The sequence below is a fragment of the Lampetra fluviatilis genome, chromosome 18, assembly GCF_964198595.1.
Source record: "Lampetra fluviatilis chromosome 18, kcLamFluv1.1, whole genome shotgun sequence".
In the NCBI taxonomy this organism is placed as follows: domain Eukaryota; kingdom Metazoa; phylum Chordata; class Hyperoartia; order Petromyzontiformes; family Petromyzontidae; genus Lampetra; species Lampetra fluviatilis.
The window spans coordinates 13,094,735-13,116,070 of NC_136292.1; the positions used below are offsets into that span (position 1 = coordinate 13,094,735).

Genomic DNA, 21,336 nt, shown 5'->3' on the forward strand with positions numbered 1-21,336 from the left:
GTCCCAAGTACTGACAAAAGTGGCCCATTGAAAGAGAGTCATCCTTTTGGATGACTAATGCCCGAGTGGGTCGGGCAACAACAAGCTGGCACAGTAGGGAGTACAGGTGGTGCATCTGCCAGTCATCTCAGTCAGTCAACTCATGGCACCTGGGTCTGACCCGTGACCTCCTGCCAGAGAGCCTTCTACAAATCATGTGTCCTCAGAGTGCACCTATCCTGGCACATATGTCGTGGTGATATCACCGCAATTTAGTGGCATATGGCGGTTTGTTGTTGTTGAGTATGTGGAGGAGTGGTATGTGTGTACCTCTCTGGAGGTGTGCTATGTGTACCTGCACGGACGTCTGCTGCAGGCTATTGTACAACACGCGCAGGCAAGGGGATGGTTCAGTCTCCCCTTGCTCTATTCCCTCGTCCCCATACTCAAACGCCAGCACCTGTGCACACGCATACACATGGGCAGAAGATACATAAAATCACTCTCACCCATGCTCCCAGTCACACATACTCCAGACACACTCACTCACACTCACCCATACCCTCAGTCACTCACACACTCACATATACTTACTCTCACCCATGCAACCAGTCACACACACTCAGACACTCACACTCACCAATACCACCAGTCACTCACACACTCACATATTTTCACTCTTGCTCCCAACACCAACAAAAACAGCCACCATTCGCCAATAAGTGGCAGTGACGTCACCACGGAGCTTCTGCCAGGCCAGGTGGAGCACTCCAAGCTCGCAGACACACACAGATACGAGTGGGGGCATGTGCTCACATGTTCGCGTGCATGCATGCTCATGTGCGCACCTCGGTGTACTGCGGCTCGTTGATGTTCACCAGTAGGCTGGCCGGGTCCTGCGTCTCAAACAGACACTCCAGCACCTCGAGCGAGCCCACCGACACCTTGGCCTCCTGCTGCCGCCCCGCCACGCCCACGTGCTGCTTCACCGTCGTGCGCACCGAAGTGCCCACCAGCCTGGGAGCGGGGAGGGGCAGGGCACGGGGTTGGAACGACGCGCAGTGTTCACGTGCGTGCGTACCCGCGTGAGTGTTTGGCTAAATTCCAGTTCTAAGTAGGACGAAACCTGCGTTGGTTCTGACCGTCTTGTGACCGCAAAGCAACGTTTAGGGGCTGTACGCCCCCCTCCACTCTCTGCTATCACCAACACCGAAGCCACTGGCAAGAACGTGAAATTTAGGGTCAATGTCATCCAAAAGCTGGCAGGGAATTCCCAGGGCATGCTGCGCTGGGACCTTTTGGACACCAACGCAGGCTCAGGTCTGGAACAACGGCTCTCACGTCGGGCTCGTTGACGCAAATCAATGCTGGCTGCGCTGCCGCGTGTGGTGAGCAGCTCCCTCAAATATACGCTGCAGTGACTCACGAACATCCCGCTATCGAACATCAGACGCAATGCCACAACACTTAGCGAGTATGTTTGTATGTATGTTGAACTTGTTTCGCACCGTACATAGCCAAACATGCCAATCCCACCTGTGGGCCCCTCCTCGTACACCCCTCCACATGTGGGCACCCCCAAGACCCCCACCCCCTCCGCACCACCCACTCGTGATTCCCATAGGCACCCACACCCGCCCATCACACACCCCCACCTGTGTGCCAGCCACTCGCACACCCCCTCCCCCCCTCTACATGCTAGGTGGTCCATGGCCTCTAGCCAGTCAGTCAGACATTTTTTTTTTTAATATAGTATGACAATTACAGTCTGTTCAATTTTCACATGCCACATGAAAGAGGATTGATTTCAATCGTGAGATCAGTCCATCCCTAATCAACAATGCCCCAGCACCACCACCACCGCCACCACCGTCATCAATAACAATGCCCATGGGCCACAGCAAGAAGTGGTAGCACCTGAGGTTACAAAAGTAAAAATAATAATTTAGATTTATAGGGTGCACATCGGCAATGGATCTCAGAGCTCAATGGATGTAAAGGTGGAAGAGAAAGAAGGAATGGGACGAGTTGTAAAACTAGAGATGAGGGCAGGGGATTCCAGAGTCTGGGTGCTGTGCAGACAAAAGTCCTATCACCCCAGGATGAAAGTCTGGAGCCTGGTAGGTTGCGTAGGGCAAAATCAGGAGATTTCAGAGCTCAGAGGATTGCGTTTTTTGAATCAACTCGTTGGTGTAGGGTGAAGCAAGCCCAAGAGAATCATCACACGAACTCCGGTCATTCTCAGAGCGGCTTTTGGCTGGCCATCAAACAAAGACGGTCACTGCATCGACTTTCAGATGCGCTTCTGCAGCCATCTAGAACGCTATTCCTTCCAATTTTAAGGGAGCCACTGGAGCTATGCACTTTTAAATCTAGATTGAAAACTAATTTCTTTAGAACTGTGTTTTGTGTTTAGTTTGTTGCTCTTCCCCCGCACCTTCGATGAGCATGGTTAGCGGCGTACGGTGCTAAAGAAGTTCAACATACATACATGCCCAGGTTTCAACTGCGAGCGAACAGAGAGACACAAGCATAGGTGTGGTATGCTTCCTTATAATGAGCACCATCATCGGCCATCTCCTATCATAAGGTCTCATAGCCGCCAGTACCTGAAGTGGTCATGTGGGCACGCCTTTGCAAACTTTTCTCTCAGCTGCGCAAAGTCTTTCCCGCCGAACTCCTCCATCTCCCGGAAGAACTGGCGCGACATGGCGGCGAGAGGGCCCTCGGGGGGTTGGAGGGCACCATCCCCCAACCCCTCTCCCCCCGCACCCTGGTCCCCGCCCCCGGAGCCGCCCGTGGTGCTGGGCAGCGGGTCAATGTGCAGCACCGTGGCCGAGGCGCTGCTCAGCTCCAGGTGAAGCACCAGCTCGGGCTTGAGGGACTGATCGTCTGTCAGGGGCACGCTGCTGTGCGCTGGCAGAGGTGACAACAGGAAGAGACACACACGCGTGTGTGTGTGTGCCAACGCGCAACTGCGATACGCTGGGAAAGAGACGGACAGAGACATATTACGCAGAAGCAGATACAGAATTACACGGAGATCGAATCACAGAGACGGGAAAAGTGTGTGTGTGCGGGTACTATGCTTTACTGTCGCCTCCCAGGAGGAGAGAAACACAGAGAGAGAAAGGCAGGCAAGAAAAAGACAGAAAAAACACAAAGACACTTAGAAAAGTAGACAAGAGACTGACGCAGCAGAGGGACAGAGACACTGGGACACAGACAGACAGAGGCACAGTGTTTGTGTGGTTATCATGGTGCGTTACAGCCCCCTGGTAGGGTACTCGGTGCTCATGCAAGGAGCTGAGGCAGCCTCCAGAGTTGGTGCATTGATTTGCAGTCCCTCCATGGACGCTCTCTGACATTGGGGGGTAAGGTGGTAATTGTCACCCTGCCTAGTTCGTGTTGTGTCCCTGTGGTGCCATACACGTGTGTGAGCTACGTGTGTGAGCTGTGTGTGTGTGCTGTGTGTGCGTTGTGTGTGTGCTGTGTGTGCTTTGTGTGTGCATTGTGTGTGCACTGTGTATGAGCTGTGTGTGAGCTATGTGTGTGCTGTGTGTGCATGCGCTGTGTGTGTGTGTGCCGTACGTGTGCTGTGCCTCGTGTCTCCGTCGCGGACCCTCAGCGGCTGCTGCGCCACCCCCCACTGCCGGCCTCCCTGCGCACACAGAGCACAGAGAGCACAGAGTGCAAGCAGAGCACAGAGAGCACACAGACAACACGCAGAAAGCAGAGACGGCAGACAGACAGCACAGAGAGAGGACGCAGAGAGAGTACACAGAGATCATACAGAGAGATAGACACACAAAGCACACAGACAGCACAGAGCGCAGAGAGCACAGAGAGAGAACACGGAATACAGGGAGCGCAGAGAGAGCACAGAGACATCAAGCCTCATAGACCTACAGACTTAACAATACAGGCAGTCCTCGGGTTACGGAAGGGTTAGGTTCCCGAGAACGATCCATAACGTGAATTTTCCGTATGTGGGAAATTGAACAATTTTCCCCCAAAATAAACAATAAAATCCCATATCTAGAAATAGTTGTGTCTCCCCTACTACCCAATTACGAGTTCGTTTTCTCTCAGTTCTGTATCACGCTGTCCTCAGTTTTATATCACTACCTGTACTGCATCGTGTCGCTGTACGTATGCTCTGCACTTCCTACGATTCTTTCATTTCATCGAATATCTACCCTAACACTACTCATTATTAAACTAATGGAACACATACTGTATTCAATTGTTTATGAATACCACGAAACATTTGAATTGTTAACAGAAAGCAGTCACTTTCGAACGTTCGTTTATTGTGCATTATGCTAGGTCTAAACTTCTCCAATCGCTGTTGGCTGAGACCACAAGCAATCAAAGTGTAATTGTGTTAAATAAAGTACATAAAATAAATAACTCATGAAATAAACTTAAAACAAAGAAAACGAGCAATAGAAAGTTACAATTTTGCCGTGCTCGTCTGTTTCACACTTAACTTCTAATTTAGCAATCTTTGGAAGAACGTAATCAACCAGGCTATGCGTTATCTGTGTGTTAACCGACTCTCTGTGTTGCATTGCATTACACTTCCTAATTTTGCATTGTTTTCTTAAAATTCCTATTTCTCTCTCTAAATTTTGCGTGCTTGTTTGTTTATAAGTCCATTGTCTCTCCTCCGGCCGCTATGGGCAGGAATTCCACACAACTTTCTCATTGTTCTCTACCCAAATCCCCCCCTCTCTCTCTGCCCCAACCCCCCCTCCCTCTCCATTTAAGGTGACACAGAGGCGTTGTCTTTCTGTTTGTCTATGTGTGTGTCTCTCTCTGCTTGTGTGCCTGTCTATGTGTCTCCGTGTCTGTGTTTTGTCTCTTTCTCAAATTTAGAAATCTTTGGAAGAACGTAATCAACCAGGTAGGGTGTTGACTGTTGTTAGCCGACTCTCTGTGTTGTATTGCATTATATTTAAAAGATTACTATGTTTGTTTTCTCATTCATTTTTACCTAATGGTGGTTGCTTGTGCTGCAATCGAAACGTCGTATTCTATTATTATTTCATTTATTTTCTTTCTACGTGACTTTACCGAAAGAACCAAAGAGTAATTTCTACAGTCACGAAAGCTTTGAATCTAGTTAGAAAGTTACAAGACGATGTGGCGGGTATATACGCACGATAACCATGTAACAGCGTGACTGACAGTGCAGAGCGGCTCCACACCACCGCCTTGGGGGAGATGCTGCGCCCGCCTTACACCTCGCTCCGCAGAATTCACCCACAACCTCACCGCGCTGCACTACTTGCGCTGACGTAACTAACGCAAACATGTCCGCATATTTAATTTTTGTTTTACATTATTTAAGGGAGCATTTCAGAAAGGTCGGATTTTACGTAAGTCGGGTATTCTGCAACCTAGGGAATAATTGCACACACAGATGTGGAGCATTGTATGTACAACCACCCTCAGTCTTATCCATGCTACCAGCTCAAAATAACTGAATAGGTGGTCATTTGTCATTCAGACCATCAACTGAAAGAGTGAGGAAAATGTGGCCATCCTAACAATAGGCAACAGTGAGAGGAAGACAGCTGGAGGCTGGTTCCGTCCTCATCAGGACTCATTGGTACAATTCGTCTGTCAATGTTCGTCGTTGGCATCTGCCTCTGGACTTAATGAAAAGAGTATTAGCATGTACAATACAATAGTGCCACATATAATCAAACAACATTACAGATACCATATCTAAACCTCCATCACAACACCCAGGTCTGTCCCCATGTGAGGGCTGTTCATCCTATGCTAAACATTTGAAAGTGCACCCCCTAATGACAACTATCCCTGTGCGGCACAAGGTGACTCCACTCCTGGACTGCAATAAAGCACGAGTCTGCCAGAAGGGGGCGGTGAATGCTGCTCTGTGTAATCCAAATATGTGTGTCTGTGCGTGTCCCCGTCTCCCCGCATGTCTCCATGCGTATGTGCCCATGTCCCCACGTGTACCTGGGTCCCCGCTTGTCGATATGCATGTCCCCGTGTTCCCGCGTGCCTCCACGTGTCTGTGTGCATATCCCCGTGTCCTCGTGTGTATCCACATGTCGGTGTGCGTGTCCCCCGCGTGTCTCCACATGTCGGTGTGGGTGTCCCCACGACTCTCACGCTGGTGCTGCTGCTGAAGGACGTGTCCAGGTCGACCTCGGGGGGCTCCCCAAGTGGGGGCAGGGACCCCACACTCCCCGACATGTCCGCCATCGAGAAAAACTCATCCTCTGCGCACAGACACTCCCCCGAGGGGCATGGTAAACACTCAGGGTAGGACCGTTGGCGAGCACCGATTAAGAACGGAGTGACACACGAGGGGGCGGTATGGCTGGCACCGTCCCCAACCACATTCGTATTCGCATTTTGCGGAAAGTTCACAGCAGTTATCCCGTGGGTAGGGTGCCTGAGACTCAGCAGTAAACAGGACACCTGCCCTGCAACTTGCAGATATCTCTGAATGGGAAAAGGTTAAGAAACCTGGTCAGGTGATGCGGTCACTCTGACTTCCCGCATTCCATCCTGAAGATGCTTGACGCAGTTTTCAAGTGACACGTCGAATCTAACTGCTGCTACATTTGATTGCCGAGAGCTGTTCTCCAACTTCCCGGTGAATGGAAACAAATAATAATTTGGATTTGGCAGGTGGTGGCTCTAACAACGTAACTATCTCCGAAGCGTCCGCGACGACTGCACGTATGACTCGAGTGCGTTTTGTTGCGAGTGTAAGCGTGCGCACGTGCGCAACGTCGAGGCTCACCCCTACACGCCGGCGCCATCCTGTGAGTGAGGCCGGCTGCGTCGTCCTGAGCACCGCCGCGCCCCACGTGCCGCCCCACGTGCTCCCCTTGCCGCTCCGCCAACTGCCGGTGCAGCTGGGACTCGATGCGGCGCATGTCCACCGACTGCATGGGGCGGCTCCTGCCCAGCGTCTCCCGCAGGCAGCCGCCATCTGTGTTGGCGCAACTGTTATCCACGGGGCCCAAAGCCGCGAGAACCGGCCCGGTCGCGTGACTCGCAAGGCGCGGCGCCCACGGACCCCCGTGCCCTGCGCCGGCAGCAGCAGCAACAGCCGCAGGCTCCCAGAGAGAGCAGCCTCAATGGCTGAGGTTCAGGTTTCGACTCCAGCGGTGGGCCTGATTAATAATGTGGGTGTAATAACCAGAAAAATATAATACCTCGCGCCGTCTGCTTCGCAGTGGACACTGATGACGTCATTCGCAAGAGTAGGCCACTGTGTGTCGGCGCCATGGTCCAAGTTCGCCAAACTACAAATTTACTCGCAAACTACCCGATTGGAATTACACATGGGAATCATCAATCTCTTACTGGCAGACTATTGCCCCAGGGTCCCTGTTGAAAATTAGACAATCGGTACCATTTCTTTTTCAACTAGTTCAACAAAAATAAACTTGGAACTTGGGTTCACAGCGCTAGCCATTACGCGAGTGCCCCATGTACAAACATGCACGTGCTACCCATAATCCTTATGTAGGGGAACCTACAACGATGTTTTAGGATGGTTCTCGCCGATAACAATAAGCTACCGAGTACCACTGGGTTCAGAGGTCACATGGTCCTGGTGATGGGGAACCGGTAACGGCTAAATTGGCTCAGTGTTTCCTTTGTTAAAACAAACCCCGACTGAGGAACCCATATGTAAGAGGTCTGTGTTGCCGATAAACCACATGTGATCCGACCAAGGAGCCGCATGGCAGAAAGCCTGCCTAGCAATCAGAACGTCACAGTCACGGGTTGGCTCAGCTCGGCAATGTTATCATTATTCTTCTGGGGGGTCAATGCATAGGGCAATATTTAGCATGACATCAGCAGTAATTTGTCCGACAAGGAGGCAAGTCCCCTGTACAAGAATGTGGAATTTCCAATGCTGGCGAATGGCTGTGAATGGAGAGGAATGGGGAGTCTCTGTTGGCATTGGCATGACTGTTCTGACAACCGCGTACTCCGGTGAGACACTGCTACAGCGGTGAGCACACAACGGCAGCATGGTTGCACTGACGTGAGAATGACAGCAATAAAATCAGCTGGCCGATCCGAGCCATCCAAGGAAATAAAAAAATGTGTGTTGAGCTGCATAAAATTAATCAACTTAAAAATCAGATCATACACAGGGGAGGTGGGGGACAGTACACGGCGACACAGTGTATGGTGGCATTCACCCTCCGTCTCCAGTCCATCAGGTCCCTCACAGTGCAAGGCCAGCTCCCTTCCCAGTGCCTACCCCTGGAGGTAGCGATCAGCCTGCTGCAAGCTACTGTAGCAGCCACAAGGACCCGGCCTCCCCCCTCAGCCTCCTCTTCCCGCAGCAGGGCAGCAAGAGCTCCGATAGGGAGCGGCTGCTCCCGCTGGGCCGGCCTCTGGTTTGCGAGCGGCGCGCGCGTGGACAAACACCGCTGCAAAACGACATGGCCACCCGACACTGCCGGTACCTGGGCCCCAGAGCACGGAGAAGAGGTCGAGCAGCAGGTGGGCTTGCCTTGGGGACGCGAACACGTTCAGCGAGCCCATGCTCGCCTTCACCTCCAGCTGCGACAAACATCGAGCACGGACAACGACCGCCTATTAACGCGGCCGGCACGGCAACGCAGGATGAGGAAGTGATGGAGATGTGGCCAGAACTACGTATTGCCAGACACGTGCAAGACACGTGGGGACACGGGGATGATGTAGGTTTGTAAAATGTACGTCCGTGTGTCCGTGTGCGCACGTTTATACTTGTAAAGTGGTATTCAAAGCGTCTTTCGGCGAAACCAAGCAACGGAGTGGCACTCATCTCTATTGATAGTCCTGGACTCAGTGGTGGAAATTCCACATTTGCATGGTGGGGGCCAGGCTATGTAGATATGGCACTGTTGACTTGACCACAATGTACACTTAATTTATCAGCATGCCATGCATGGCGGCCGCATCAACCCGTGACTGGGATTTTGAACATCTCCTCTCTATCGATCGACCGTCACTCCCGCGTCGACACAAACGAGCTCCGCTCTGTGGGAACTCATTGGTGGTTGTGCTGTGTGGAGCAGTGGTTCTCTACCGGGGGGCACGGAGCCTCTTGGGGATATTTGGAAATGTCCCAGGCGGTACGTGAGGTGATTTATAAATGTGTGAGATTATATCGTACATGAGAGGCATTGGGGAATAATCATGTATGAATATGCTAAGAGAAAATAACTATACAATTTAAATCCAAATGGTACCCTAGAAGGATATAAAATACTTTTTTAAACTCACTGATCATAAACAATGTGGTTTCCAAGAGTAACCAGCGAGCACGACAACATTACGTCATGCGTGCAGAGCGTCCGTTCATTTTTTATTCGTTTGCAGTTGCTTAGCTGGTTAGGATACCTCACAAAAGGACAACTGGTAAAAAAAAAATCGATGTTCATTATTAATTCATTTATTTCTCAGAACCATGATGGGTCAGGCAAGGGGGGTTACTCAGTTGAAACTAAATTCAACGAGGGTACAGCAGTAGCCAACAAAGGTTGAGAACCACTGCTGTGTGGAGAGTGACCACACAACTCAGCGCTGCGTCATTTCCACCACTACCGGCTCACGGCCGCCAATAGGAAGGGACGCGCACTGCAAGACGCTATGCCGCAGGAGGACGATGCTCTGACCAGCCTTGGTGAATTACTTAAGTTTCAGATTCGTAATTGGTTTCTGTTTAGGTCCGAACGTGTAGCTGTAATGGTCAAATATGAGCTGTAACCCTCCACCTCCCGACAAGACCAAACAAAGCAAGTTGTCACGTGGGAAGATATCGCAATTGATTTGGTTTTTCAGTTAAATCAATTACAATGAAAAGAGAGAACAATTTCTGGCCGACGAATGGAGGTTACAACCAGCACCATCAGGTGGAAACAAGAGTTCGCGTGAATGCCCTTCCTGATCCAGGTCCTCAATTCGGTGCTGTGACGTCACCAAGGCAACCATGCAGGCAAACCGGTTTAATAATAATCAGAGCCAGAAGATGTTTTCGTCTGACATCAGGGACAAAGCAACAGTATTGAAACGTGTGATAGTTTAATGCTCAACTTTTTCATCCAAACCAAGGAGGCCAAAGACGCTGTGTGGATCGCAGCGACAGGGTCTATCGAATGTCTCCTTGAACTGGCTGATGGATTGCTGCTAGATTGGTTGTAACTTACAAGGTCCAAATAGTGTTAACAAGGTAAATTTATTTAGATAGATCAATTCGTGTAACAACGTAAAATAGTGTAACAAAATAAAGGAGTTGAACAAGGTAAATAGTGTAAGAAACAGTGTAACAAGGTAAAATACCTTAATTATTGGTGAATTATTTTCCACCACAAAAAACTATTCCCATCCTGCCATGGCCTTCTTGCCAGTTCCACGTAACCGTTAATCATTTGCGTAACATGCACACAATTGTTTTTACAGCATCGGGAGGCCACAAAACGGGGGTATTAGTTTCGCCACTCGGGTGGGGGGGGGGGGACACGAGGGGTTGGGTCGTGACCCTCACCTTCGGCCCAGGCAGGGCCTCGTTCTGCTTCAGCTGAACGTTGACCTCCACCGCGCCGGCGCAGCTCGCCACCTGCAGGGGTGGCGGCGGCGTGATGAGGGGGGCGGCCGCGTCGTCGTCCACGGGCTCGCTGCGCAGCCCCGCCGCGCTCCCCGTGGGAGACAGCGAGAACTGCGGGTGTGGCTCGGACACGATGCGCGGGTTCCACGACGGCGACAGCTTGGGCTCCGTGTCCTGGCGGTAGGGGAGACGGATCGCACGCTGGCGAACGAGATTATTCGCGACACTGTCGCGCGATTAACACCGTAAATCCGCTCGACGACGACGTCGAACCGAATGTCGGCATGACGCGCAAACGTGGATACCGATGCACGTCGAGCGTGCGGCAAGCCGGCGTCTCAGAATGGCTACAGTGAGCTTCTGGATGTGCCTGTATGTTAAACTTCTCTCGCACCATACGTAGCCAACCGTGCTCATCGCAGGTGCAGGGGAAGGCCAACAAACTAAACACCAGAAGCAGTTCTAAAGAAATTAGTTTTCAATCTATATTGAGCTGAGTAGATTGCATGGGTGGTGAACTGGGCTGACCATCCTGTTGTTTGTTCCCCAATACACATACTTGTGTACATCTATATATATGGGTGTGTGAACGCGAGCCGTATTGAGTTTAGGGAGCGGCAGTGGAGCGGTTTGCGCGCTGCGCTATGAACCCGCCAACCAGAGTTTATTTCCCGCTTACGCCCAACACCAGTGACGATTACCTGAACCGGCGCTGGGCCTCCCTAGATCGACTTAGCCTCAAATGAGTACCCGGTGCAGTGTGTAGTAAAACATCGCCGCTTGGGAGACAAAGGCGGCCGGGCTTGGTGCTGGCCACCCACCCCCTCGTGTACCCGTGCCAGCCTTCATAGGCGGTGCTACTCGCTAACAGCACTCACAACAACAGTCTGTTCCAGGCTGCACGGGGGAGGGGGATCTGTCGTCTACTTGTCACGAGCGTGGCGAGCGTGCGTTGTGGCTGCACACCTGGTGCGAGGGCGGCGTGCGCGGCGGCGTCCGGGCCTCCGCCGGGATCTCCTGGCAGAAGACGTCGACGTCCACGAGGCGCAGCGTCTTGCGCGCGAAGGCGGCCGGGTGGTGCAGGTCGACGTGCTCGCCTAGCACGCCGCCGGGGCCCAGGTCCCCCACCTCCTCGCACGCCGCCTCGTCGCAGTAATCCATGCTGCTCGCGCACAAACACGACGAGCCCGCCGAGTAGCCTTCAAGCGGACTGTTGGGGCGTGGTGTGAGGCAGATTGCTGTGGCTAGTACCACGCCTGGTCACGTCGGTCTACCAGGTGACGATGTTGATGCACCGCACTAGGTACTGCTTTAAGGGAGACTTGACCTCGGGGAAGCTCAGGACTGGTTTGGGATATTCGTCACCCATGTTAGTCGTGAGCGGGTATTGAACCAGAGTTGCTGGGTTTGTAATGCAGTGTCACTAACCACTGCACTACGGCTCCCCCACATACAGACACGTCACAATACGGTCAAATATATACTCATACGAGCTGACCCGCTACAGTAGTCCACGCTGCCCACCGTTACCCACCCGCAAACTTGGGCTGACACCTTAAGAGTAATCTCCACAATAGTAATTCACTAAACATGGCAGTAATTAAATATCTAATTACATACACACATACAAAGAAAAAGATCCCCCGTATAGCCTTCAAAGGATGTTGGAGCAAGTCCTGTTTGCGAGCACCTACGAAGGCCGACAGCACAATAGGGGATGGGTGGGGAACACCACGCTCGGCCGCCTTTGTCTCCCTAGTGGAGATGTTTACACACCGCACCAGGAACTCATTTGAGGCCGAGTCAACCTAGGGGAGGACCAGGACCGGTTCAAACAATCGTCACTGGTATTGGCCGTGAGCAGGAATCACAAGCACACGCCAGGGGTTTGGTTGCGGGGATGAGTGCAAGAAGACGTTTGGCAAGGCACAGCTTGTCGCCTACGAAGGCCAAGCTCAGAGCAACAAATCAACACATTCACACATTTGATACAACAGTTTCAGAACCGGAGGCGATGTTGCTATGTATAATCCCAACTGAGTAAATTGCAGGTAATTTTTCTATTTTGGCTAATTTTCAACCATGACAGCGGAACACAATGGCCTCCTCTATTAGAATGACGTCAGGGGATATTTAACGTACACAGTGAAGCCGGTGGTGCATAAGTGTTTCACGGTTAACACCGCAGTAATAATCAGGGCAGCCTGCCGGATTTAGAACCATGAATCTGGATATAAATCAGCAATAAGCTGTGAACAGCGGCACCACTGGGCCTGGTCACCTCCAGGAAACAACCTCCATCAATGACAAACCAGTTCCAGGCACGGCCGGGGCAGCACCATCAAGAATTAGCGGCAGTCTCAGAGGACCTGGGGGTCCAATGAACGACGTGGTCCTAGGGGAGTCCCCGGTGGTAGACAAGATGCGGGACAGGTGTCGGGAGAGGCATTGGCATTGAGGAGGCGTGCGGAGGACACGGAGGTCAGGCGGGGAGTTGTGAGATGGCACGGGGGGTTAAGCCAGGCAATGCGGTGGTGAACAAAACCCAACGAGGTCAGGGAAAACGTGGAAATAGAGCAGCACGGAGGCAGAGTGGAGGCGCCAGAGAAAGTTTGGGTTGGGCAACATAAACATAAACAGCGCATAGACACCCCAACTCCAGACAGTACACTAACCCACAAAAAACACACATCTCACATACATGGACACATCTCACACAAGAACATACATCACACACACATCTCCCACACACACACACACACGTCTCACACACACATCTCACACAAACAACTCGCGCACATCACACACACATCACAGACACACACGCATCTCACACACCAGCCCTACGCACCGTTTGATGCGCAGCTCGAGCGCGACGCCGCTCTTGGCGTTGTCCCGCACGTGCTCCACGCGCACCACCGTGTCGAGGAAGGCCAACTTGACTCGTCGCAGCACTGGGGCGCGGGGACACGGGGCGACCGCATCAGAACCACCACGAGTCACCGCACCACATCTCACCACGCTACGCCACCAGCACCACACCTCACCCATACTACTCCACGCCATCAAAATCACAGTACACATCTACATAACACTGCACACCACACCACAACACCCAACTACACACCTCGCCACAAATACCAAATCTTACCACACTACACCACACAACCAACACCACACCTTGCCACCAACACCAAATCTCACTCTGCTACACCACACACACAGCACACAACCAGCTCCACATGTCCCCACACTAAACCACACCTCATCAAAGGTGGTGTTCATCTTCGTAGGGCAGTTCTGAGCCACTGGTGGATATTCCGCACTGCTCTGGCAGAGACTAATCTACAAACAAGTTCCCACCTCAGTAACCAATGTAAACTATTCAGAGTACAACCACTGTTGACTACAAACAAAATAATACCCATTTTATTGACCCCAGAGGGATGATGGACTGAGTCGACCACCATCCAAGATCTACATTTACAACTCTTTCGACTCCTAAACATGTCGGGGGAAGTTCCCACGAGGTTAAAAACTGGGCTGTGGTTAAAGCATCGTGGGTTAAACATCTTGGCCATCCAAAGGTTTATTTACAATTCTTAGGGCTTCGATGAAACACTTGGGAATCACAGAGCCAGACTGAGGCACCGTATCTCTTTCGCTATATACGCCGGCATTCATTCTCAAATGCATCGGCGATCATGGCCGTCTTTCATTCATCTCTGTTCAAGATATAACTCAACAACTTTGAATTAGATGCTCCCAGTCGCATCCAATTGTTAAGACTGCTTAAGTACTTAATTCTCCATCTTCCCCGGTTTCTAGTACCCGCAATATTCCCAGTCAAAACATCATATTCAGTCTCTTGTTTTCTCACTACCTCTCTAAATGTATTATGCTCTGCATACATTTGTGTTACTCATCTTGTCTGTCCATGATATTTTAACGTCCTCCTTTAAAAAAAAATACACATTTCTGTTGCTCCTAGTTTTTTTGCAGGGTCCTTGTAACTGGCACCGTGCAGAGAATTCTGAGAGGCAGGTGGTGGTGGCGGCCGCCTAGCTCAGTGTTTATGCCGGTCGTCGCGTTATCGCAGCGGCGGCTGCTTCTTTGGAGGTGAGGGGGGGTGAAGGCTCTGTGCTGTTTACCCGTGGTCGGGTTTCTGGAGACGCGTGGTTTGTCAGACTGCGTCACGAATCCCAGAAGCAAGTATCCCAACAGCTGCACTCACCCACGTGAGTGTGCGAGTGTGTGTGCGTGTTTGGGCGGAATGAACTTAATCTATTTATCAGGGCTGTCAAAATCATTTTCGTGTAATGGCGGTAGATGCAATAAAACCGGTCGTTGCTTTGCCGCGCATAATAGAAACGTGGAGAAAAAAATACAGTGTTTTTAACTGTTTAAATTGAGAATCAAAGCGAGCTGCCACAGTGGTGTAACGGTTAGTACATTGGACTTGCAACTCAGAGGTCGCCGGTTTAATTCCACCTATGAGCGCAGCAGCTGACACAATGGGGCAAGTTTCTTAAATCCGCCCCCACTGCCTCTGTCCACCCGCCCAGCAGTACAAATCGGTTCACCAGTCAGCTGATTAGCAGGGCGCGTGTGGTGGGGCAAAGCGTGGGCACTCCCACCTCCTCCGACTAAACATTCCGCTGGAATCGGAGCCGGTTACTGTTTAACAACCCTACCAGAAACCAGGGTGTCACGGCTAGTGGGTGTGTACAGGTGTGTGGCCTCAATGTGCACCGAGCCTGGCACAAGTACCATGGCGATGTCATCCCGAATTAAATTGGCAAATGGCGGATGTTGTTGTTGTACCAGTGTCAATGGTCTGAGCGAAGACCTCAAGGCCCTCAAACTGCTGTGTGGCGCAGTCTGGCTGCTCGTCCCCCGGCTGCTGCTTCAGGCACTCCTGCGCCAGCTGCATGCTGCTGGTCATGCACGTGGACCAGTAGAGAGACTCCACCACCGATACTACAAGCACACACGTAACAAAAACAAAGATCCCCACAATATAGCCTGAACAAACTGTTGGTGCAAGTGCTGTTAGCGAGCACCTATGAAAGCCGGCACAGCACGCAAGATGGGTGGCCAGCAGCATGCCCGGCCGCCTTTGTCTCCCTTGCGGCGATGTTTACACACTGTACCAGGTACTTATTTGAGGCTGAGCCGACCCAGAGGAGGCTAAGGGCTTGTTCAGATAATCGTCACTGGTCTTGGCCGTGAGCAGGAATCGAACTAGGGTTGCCAAGTTCGTAGCACAACGCGCTAACCGCTACAGCACCGCTCCCTACGAGCACACAAACAACAATGACGACTCTGACCCTCCTATAGATTAAATAACACATTGGGAGAATTGCTATTCGTGAGCACCAATTCAGGCCATCACGGCACACGAGCGGGTGGCCGGGCATGGGCCCGGCCACCTTTTTCTCCCTAGAGGCAATGCTTGCACATAACACGAGGCAGTCATTCGAGGACCATTCAACCAAGAGGGTTCAAACATTCACTGCTGTTTTTTGGCCGTGAATGGGAACGGAACTCACGTTGCCGGGTTTGCAGCGTCGTGCGCTAACCACTACACCACCGCTAACGTACACAAGCACATAATACACATGCACTCATGTGGGAGAACTTACCGGTGGGTGCCTTGGGCCTGAGTGTGAGGCGCAGACCCCGCACCTCCACTGTGGAGTTCTCAAGCAGCAGAGCCGACCAGGGGATGGACACGGAGATGGATTCGATGTAGCCATCGGTGATCTCCAGGGGAGCATTCACCGAGTCCAGCATCTCATTGAGGGACTGAGAAATACACGGGGGCACAAACACATGTATACACAGTGTACAACAACAGCCCGCATTGACCACTAAGTGGCAGTGACATCACCACAGCGCTTGCGCCAGGTTAGGTGCGCTTCGAGGTAATGAAGTGTCAAAGGGCTCACTGACAGGTCACGGGACAGACCCAGGTGTCATTGGCTGACTGAGATGACTGGCAGATTCACTACCTGCGCTCCCTAATGTGCCAACCTGCTGTGTTTGAGCCGCCTGCACTTCACTCTTTTTGAGCGTCGCTTCTCTGCCTTATGCAAGCATAGAGAAGGGAGGTAGGTCATGACTGTGGCTGAGAAGACCCAAAGATTTTGTGGAGCGGCAGGCCAGGTAGTTTCCACATCGTGTTACAGTTGATGAAAAGATAATTCCACTCGACTTAAAATGCCACTGCCATACAAACACACACACAAGATGAAGAAGCAAGCACACCCACCGCACAGGCACACACACGTGTGTATATATATACACTCACAAACACTGAAAAAGACCCCCGTACAAACTTAACAGGCCGTTGGGGCAAGTGCTGTTAGCGAACACAGCACACAAGGGATCGGGTGGCCAACACTACGCCAGCCTGCACACCAGGCCCAGATTCAGATAATCGCCGCTCATGTTGGCCATGAGCATGAATCGACCTCGGGTGGCCGGGTCCGTAGCACAGTGCGCTAACCGCTACAATACCGCTCCCCACTTACAGGCATGCACACTAATATGGGAATCTATGTAAACAGGCAGATGCAGGAACACACAAACACATGGACAAGTAAAGACACTCATACACAAAGTTGCACACTGGTACAATTAACACAAACACACATATAGGTAGACAAAGACACCCCGTATAGCCTTAACAGACTGTAGAAGTAATGTAAGCGAGCACCTATGAAGGTCGGAACGGCACACAAGGGGGTGAGTGGCTGGCACCACGCCCTGCTGCCTTTGTCTCCCTAGTGGAGATGTTTACACACCAAACCAGGTACTCATTTGCGGTTAAGTCGACCTACGGGAGGCCCAGAACAGGTTCAAATAATCGTGAAAGGTGTTGGCCATAAGCGGAAATCGAACTCAGGCCGCCGGGTTCGTATCACACATATATACACACAAACAATTGATACACAAGCACACAAAGACAAAAACACACTGTCCTCGATGTCGCTTTACTGTCAGCGTAAGTGGAGTGAGTGAGCACCTATTAGAATCAGAATATCAGAATCACAATATTTATTTATACTGGAGGAATCAGATGAGCTATAAAGCTCTTTTTCACAGATGTCCAGTAGGCAGCAAAGGCATATAAAGGGGCAGGGATAACAGCACAACATCCCACCAATTTTATTTTCCCAGTGCTGACGTTGAATACACAACAACACCACGTGCTCACTTTAAGCTGAGCAAACCTAGGAAATATCCACACTGGATTAATATAAAAACTGACTGAGTGTTGATGTTTATCATTGCTAGAAATCACACTTGGGTGGCTGAGATGTTGGTGCAGTGTGCAGACCGCAATGTCACACACCGCCACCCGTGCTGATGTCAGCATTAACCCGCGGCCTCTGAGCACGTTAGCAAAATCACACTTCCCTTTTCTGAGTGTCACCGTCACACACTTTTGAATCGAAAGGACTCAAAAGCATGTGCCTAACATGCCAGACCGAGACCACACCTTCACAGTCACCTCTGTGGTTGAGATGTTATCTCCCTTGCCTGCTATGCAGAACATGGGTTCGATCCAGATCCTGACAATGCCTGTATATTTTGAGTTTTCCAAACAGAGGTGTTGTCTCTCTCCCCATAGTGGTCACATGGATTTTTCTCCAGGTCCTCCGGTTTTGCACTCCACATTTACAAACGCGTGTTTAGATTATATGGCTACGATAAATTCCCATGCATGATGACAAGCCACTTCCATTAGCTATCATGTGTGGCCAGGTTGCCTCTGAAAAATAGCTAATAGCTTAGTGGGCTTGACTTGAGTTTATATATGCAGGGTTTCAACACTGTTTTTCAGGAGTGTCCTGCATTGGGAGGTTTGACCAATTTCGTTTGAAAGAGAATTTTACATGTGGGAGGAAACTGGAATCTACCCAACACAACCCCACACACATTAGGGGATAACAACAAGAGCCGCCATTCGCCACTAAGTGACGATGACGTCACCACGGCGTCTATGCCAGGCCGGGAGCACTTTGAAGCCGCGTGAAGTTTTGAAGGCTCCCTGACAGGAGGTTAGGGGACAGACCCAGGTTTCCAGTTGTGCCCCCTGCTGTGCCAACTTGCTGCACTTTAGCGAGGGGATAACACCCATAGGGACACAAACAAACATGGGTTCATGAATCCAGTCATTGTCATGACAACCAAACCAGAGGGTTTTGGAGTTTTCATTAGATTCACGTAAACCCAACCACACCTTATCACCTCAAGAGTTTGGCTCTGGTAAGAAAGCAGCCCAACTATTCAAGTTCAGTGGGAAATATTTACTGAGTCACATCCCCTTTAGTACGGGTGGGCGGCGGTCAAAATTGAACTGCATCTCGTTTTGGAGTTTCTTTGAGCATCTATAAATGGTATTTAGAAACGTCATTAGCCCTATGAATACTTCTGCACAGATAAGGCAGCAAGGCAATCTGTATAATTCTTGATCAATAAGTATTCGAGCTTTGGAATATGCTGTGTTGTAAATTTGGGGGGCCTCAACACAAAGCCCAAGTGATCCACCAACCCTTGCCACCACCGGGCCGGACCTCAGGCGTGTCGCCATAACCCGCACTTTGATTAGCATGGTTGGCTACATACGGTGCGTAAGCAGTTCAAAACACATACACAGAGACTCATAGATTCACACAGAAACCCAGACTCACACAAACGCCCAGACTCACACAGAGACCCGTAGACTCAGACAGAGACCCATAGACTCACACAGAGATCCATAGACTCACACAGAGATCCATACTCACACAGAAACCCGTAGACTCAGACAGACCCATAGTTTATTGTCCTCCCCCCACACCTCCGACTAGCACAGTTGGCTGCGTACGGTGCAAAAGAAGTTCTACATACAGTGAGGGAAAAAAGTATTTGATCCCCTGCTGATTTTGTACGTTTGCCCACTGACAAAGAAATTATCAGTCTATAATTTTAATGGTAGGTTTATTTGAACAGTGAGAGACAGAATAACAACAACAAAATCCAGAAAAACGCATGTCAAAAATGTTATAAATTGATTTGCATTTTAATGAGGGAAATAAGTATTTGACCCCCTCTCAATCAGAAAGATTTCTGGCTCCCAGGTGTCTTTTATACAGGTAACGATCTGAGATTAGGAGCACACTCTTAAAGGGAGTGCTCCTAATCTCAGCTTGTTACCTGTATAAAAGACACCTGTTCACAGAAGCAATCAATCAATCAGATTACAAACTCTCCACTATGGCCAAGACCAAAGAGCTATCCAAGGACGTCAGGAACAAGATTGTATACCTACACAAGGCTGGAATGGGCTACAAGACCATCGCCAAGCATCTTGGTGAGAAGGTGACAACAGTTGGTGCGATTATTCGCAAATGGAAGAAACACAAAAGAACTGTCAATCTCCCTCGGCCTGGGGCAGCCTTTGTGATTTGCTAATCGCATTGTTTCAAATTGCGATTTTGATTTGAAATCGATTAATCGTTCAGCCCTAGCCCAAATAATTCCAACACTCAGCTCCCTTCACTGGGTACCAATCAACTCCCACATCAACTCCAATATTGTTGTGTTTCTGTATACTGCATGCATCCGGCCCAATGACACCATTTTTACAGTCAGTACCTCCCTATTCAATGGAGTACTGAGCGGTAATCTTCCCTGGAGATGGAAATTCCACATTCCCGTGAGAGCCTAAATATCGGTCTGTCTCCTGCCGTGAGGTTTAAAGCCACTGATATGAAAACATTTGAGTCATCCTTCCTGAGATCGAACCCTGAAAAGTAAATTACGACACTGGTGCAAAGCACTGCCCAAATTAATCAAGAGCACAGAGTTTAAACAACAAGCAGAGTGCAGTGGTGCCTCGATTAACATGTTGAACCGAAATAGCTGTGAATCGAATACAGGAATAACATGAGTCGGCAAGAGGGCTGTTTCCACTGCCCAGAAAATAAATCGTGATGTAAACAAAGGCAGATGAAGTCGAAACGCTCACAAATGGACGTCGCTGATTGGCTGAGGGCATGGCTCAGCCCCACTTACGAGCGCTCGGATTGGTCCAAACTGTCACCCCGAGTCTAATAACGTAACACGGTACCGTTAGGCAGAATGTTTACGTGAGTAGAGACCATGGGGGTCCTATGGGAGGCAAAACTTTAACCGAAAAAACCTCAACCGATGTCACGGTTAACCGAGGGATTACTGTACGCAGTTTAAACAAGCCGAGTAAAGTGTTAAAACAAGAGAATCCTCGAAAGAGGCCGAGCGGCTGAGTGTGGTGACAGGCTTCCGTCAGGGCACCAAGCCAGCACTGCTAAGGCAAGCCTCTTCAACCATATGCCAACATCTATTCATAAACACTCCACTTACAATACTATGGATAAATTATACGGGAAAACAACATTTTATTTAAAAGTCTCCACGTGATTCCTACCACTCTCAATAAAAGTATGAAACTATTTAGCAGCTTCCTCCTGATGATATGGAGCCATCGCTTTCACAATATTCAATGGCCAGTAGAGAAGGGGGTCACATTGAGGCATCAATAGACGGGTTGCCCTGCATTTTCTGGTGGCACAAAAAATAACTGGCAGGCTACGCGGCATCATGTCACATATACAGCTGTTGTGACGTCACGTAGTGTCGTGACATTCTACGCCTGTCCATCATCATTGGCCATTATCCGTCCACTGCTGGATAAAGGCCTCGAGAAAGCCATCAACATC

At 50.4% G+C, this 21,336-nt stretch overlaps 1 protein-coding gene across 3 annotated transcripts in view; it reads right to left on the reverse strand.

Annotated features, from left to right (window-relative positions):
* ATG2B (autophagy related 2B) overlaps nt 1-21,336 on the reverse strand; it is a 74,074-nt gene that overhangs the window by 50,469 nt on the left and 2,269 nt on the right. For 2 of the 3 annotated variants that reach the window (XM_078864654.1, XM_078864653.1), the window contains exons 2-13: nt 16,231-16,393; nt 15,410-15,565; nt 13,437-13,539; nt 11,552-11,747; nt 10,526-10,786; nt 8,460-8,556; nt 6,770-6,961; nt 6,130-6,239; nt 3,571-3,640; nt 2,589-2,895; nt 828-996; nt 335-439 (exon numbers count right to left, since the gene is read on the reverse strand). In XM_078864654.1, the coding sequence (XP_078720780.1) occupies nt 335-439; nt 828-996; nt 2,589-2,895; nt 3,571-3,640; nt 6,130-6,239; nt 6,770-6,961; nt 8,460-8,556; nt 10,526-10,786; nt 11,552-11,747; nt 13,437-13,539; nt 15,410-15,565; nt 16,231-16,393 (1,929 nt within the window). The remainder of the gene's footprint in view (nt 1-334; nt 440-827; nt 997-2,588; nt 2,896-3,570; nt 3,641-6,129; nt 6,240-6,769; nt 6,962-8,459; nt 8,557-10,525; nt 10,787-11,551; nt 11,748-13,436; nt 13,540-15,409; nt 15,566-16,230; nt 16,394-21,336) is intronic. The other variant, XM_078864655.1, reaches the window with a different exon arrangement.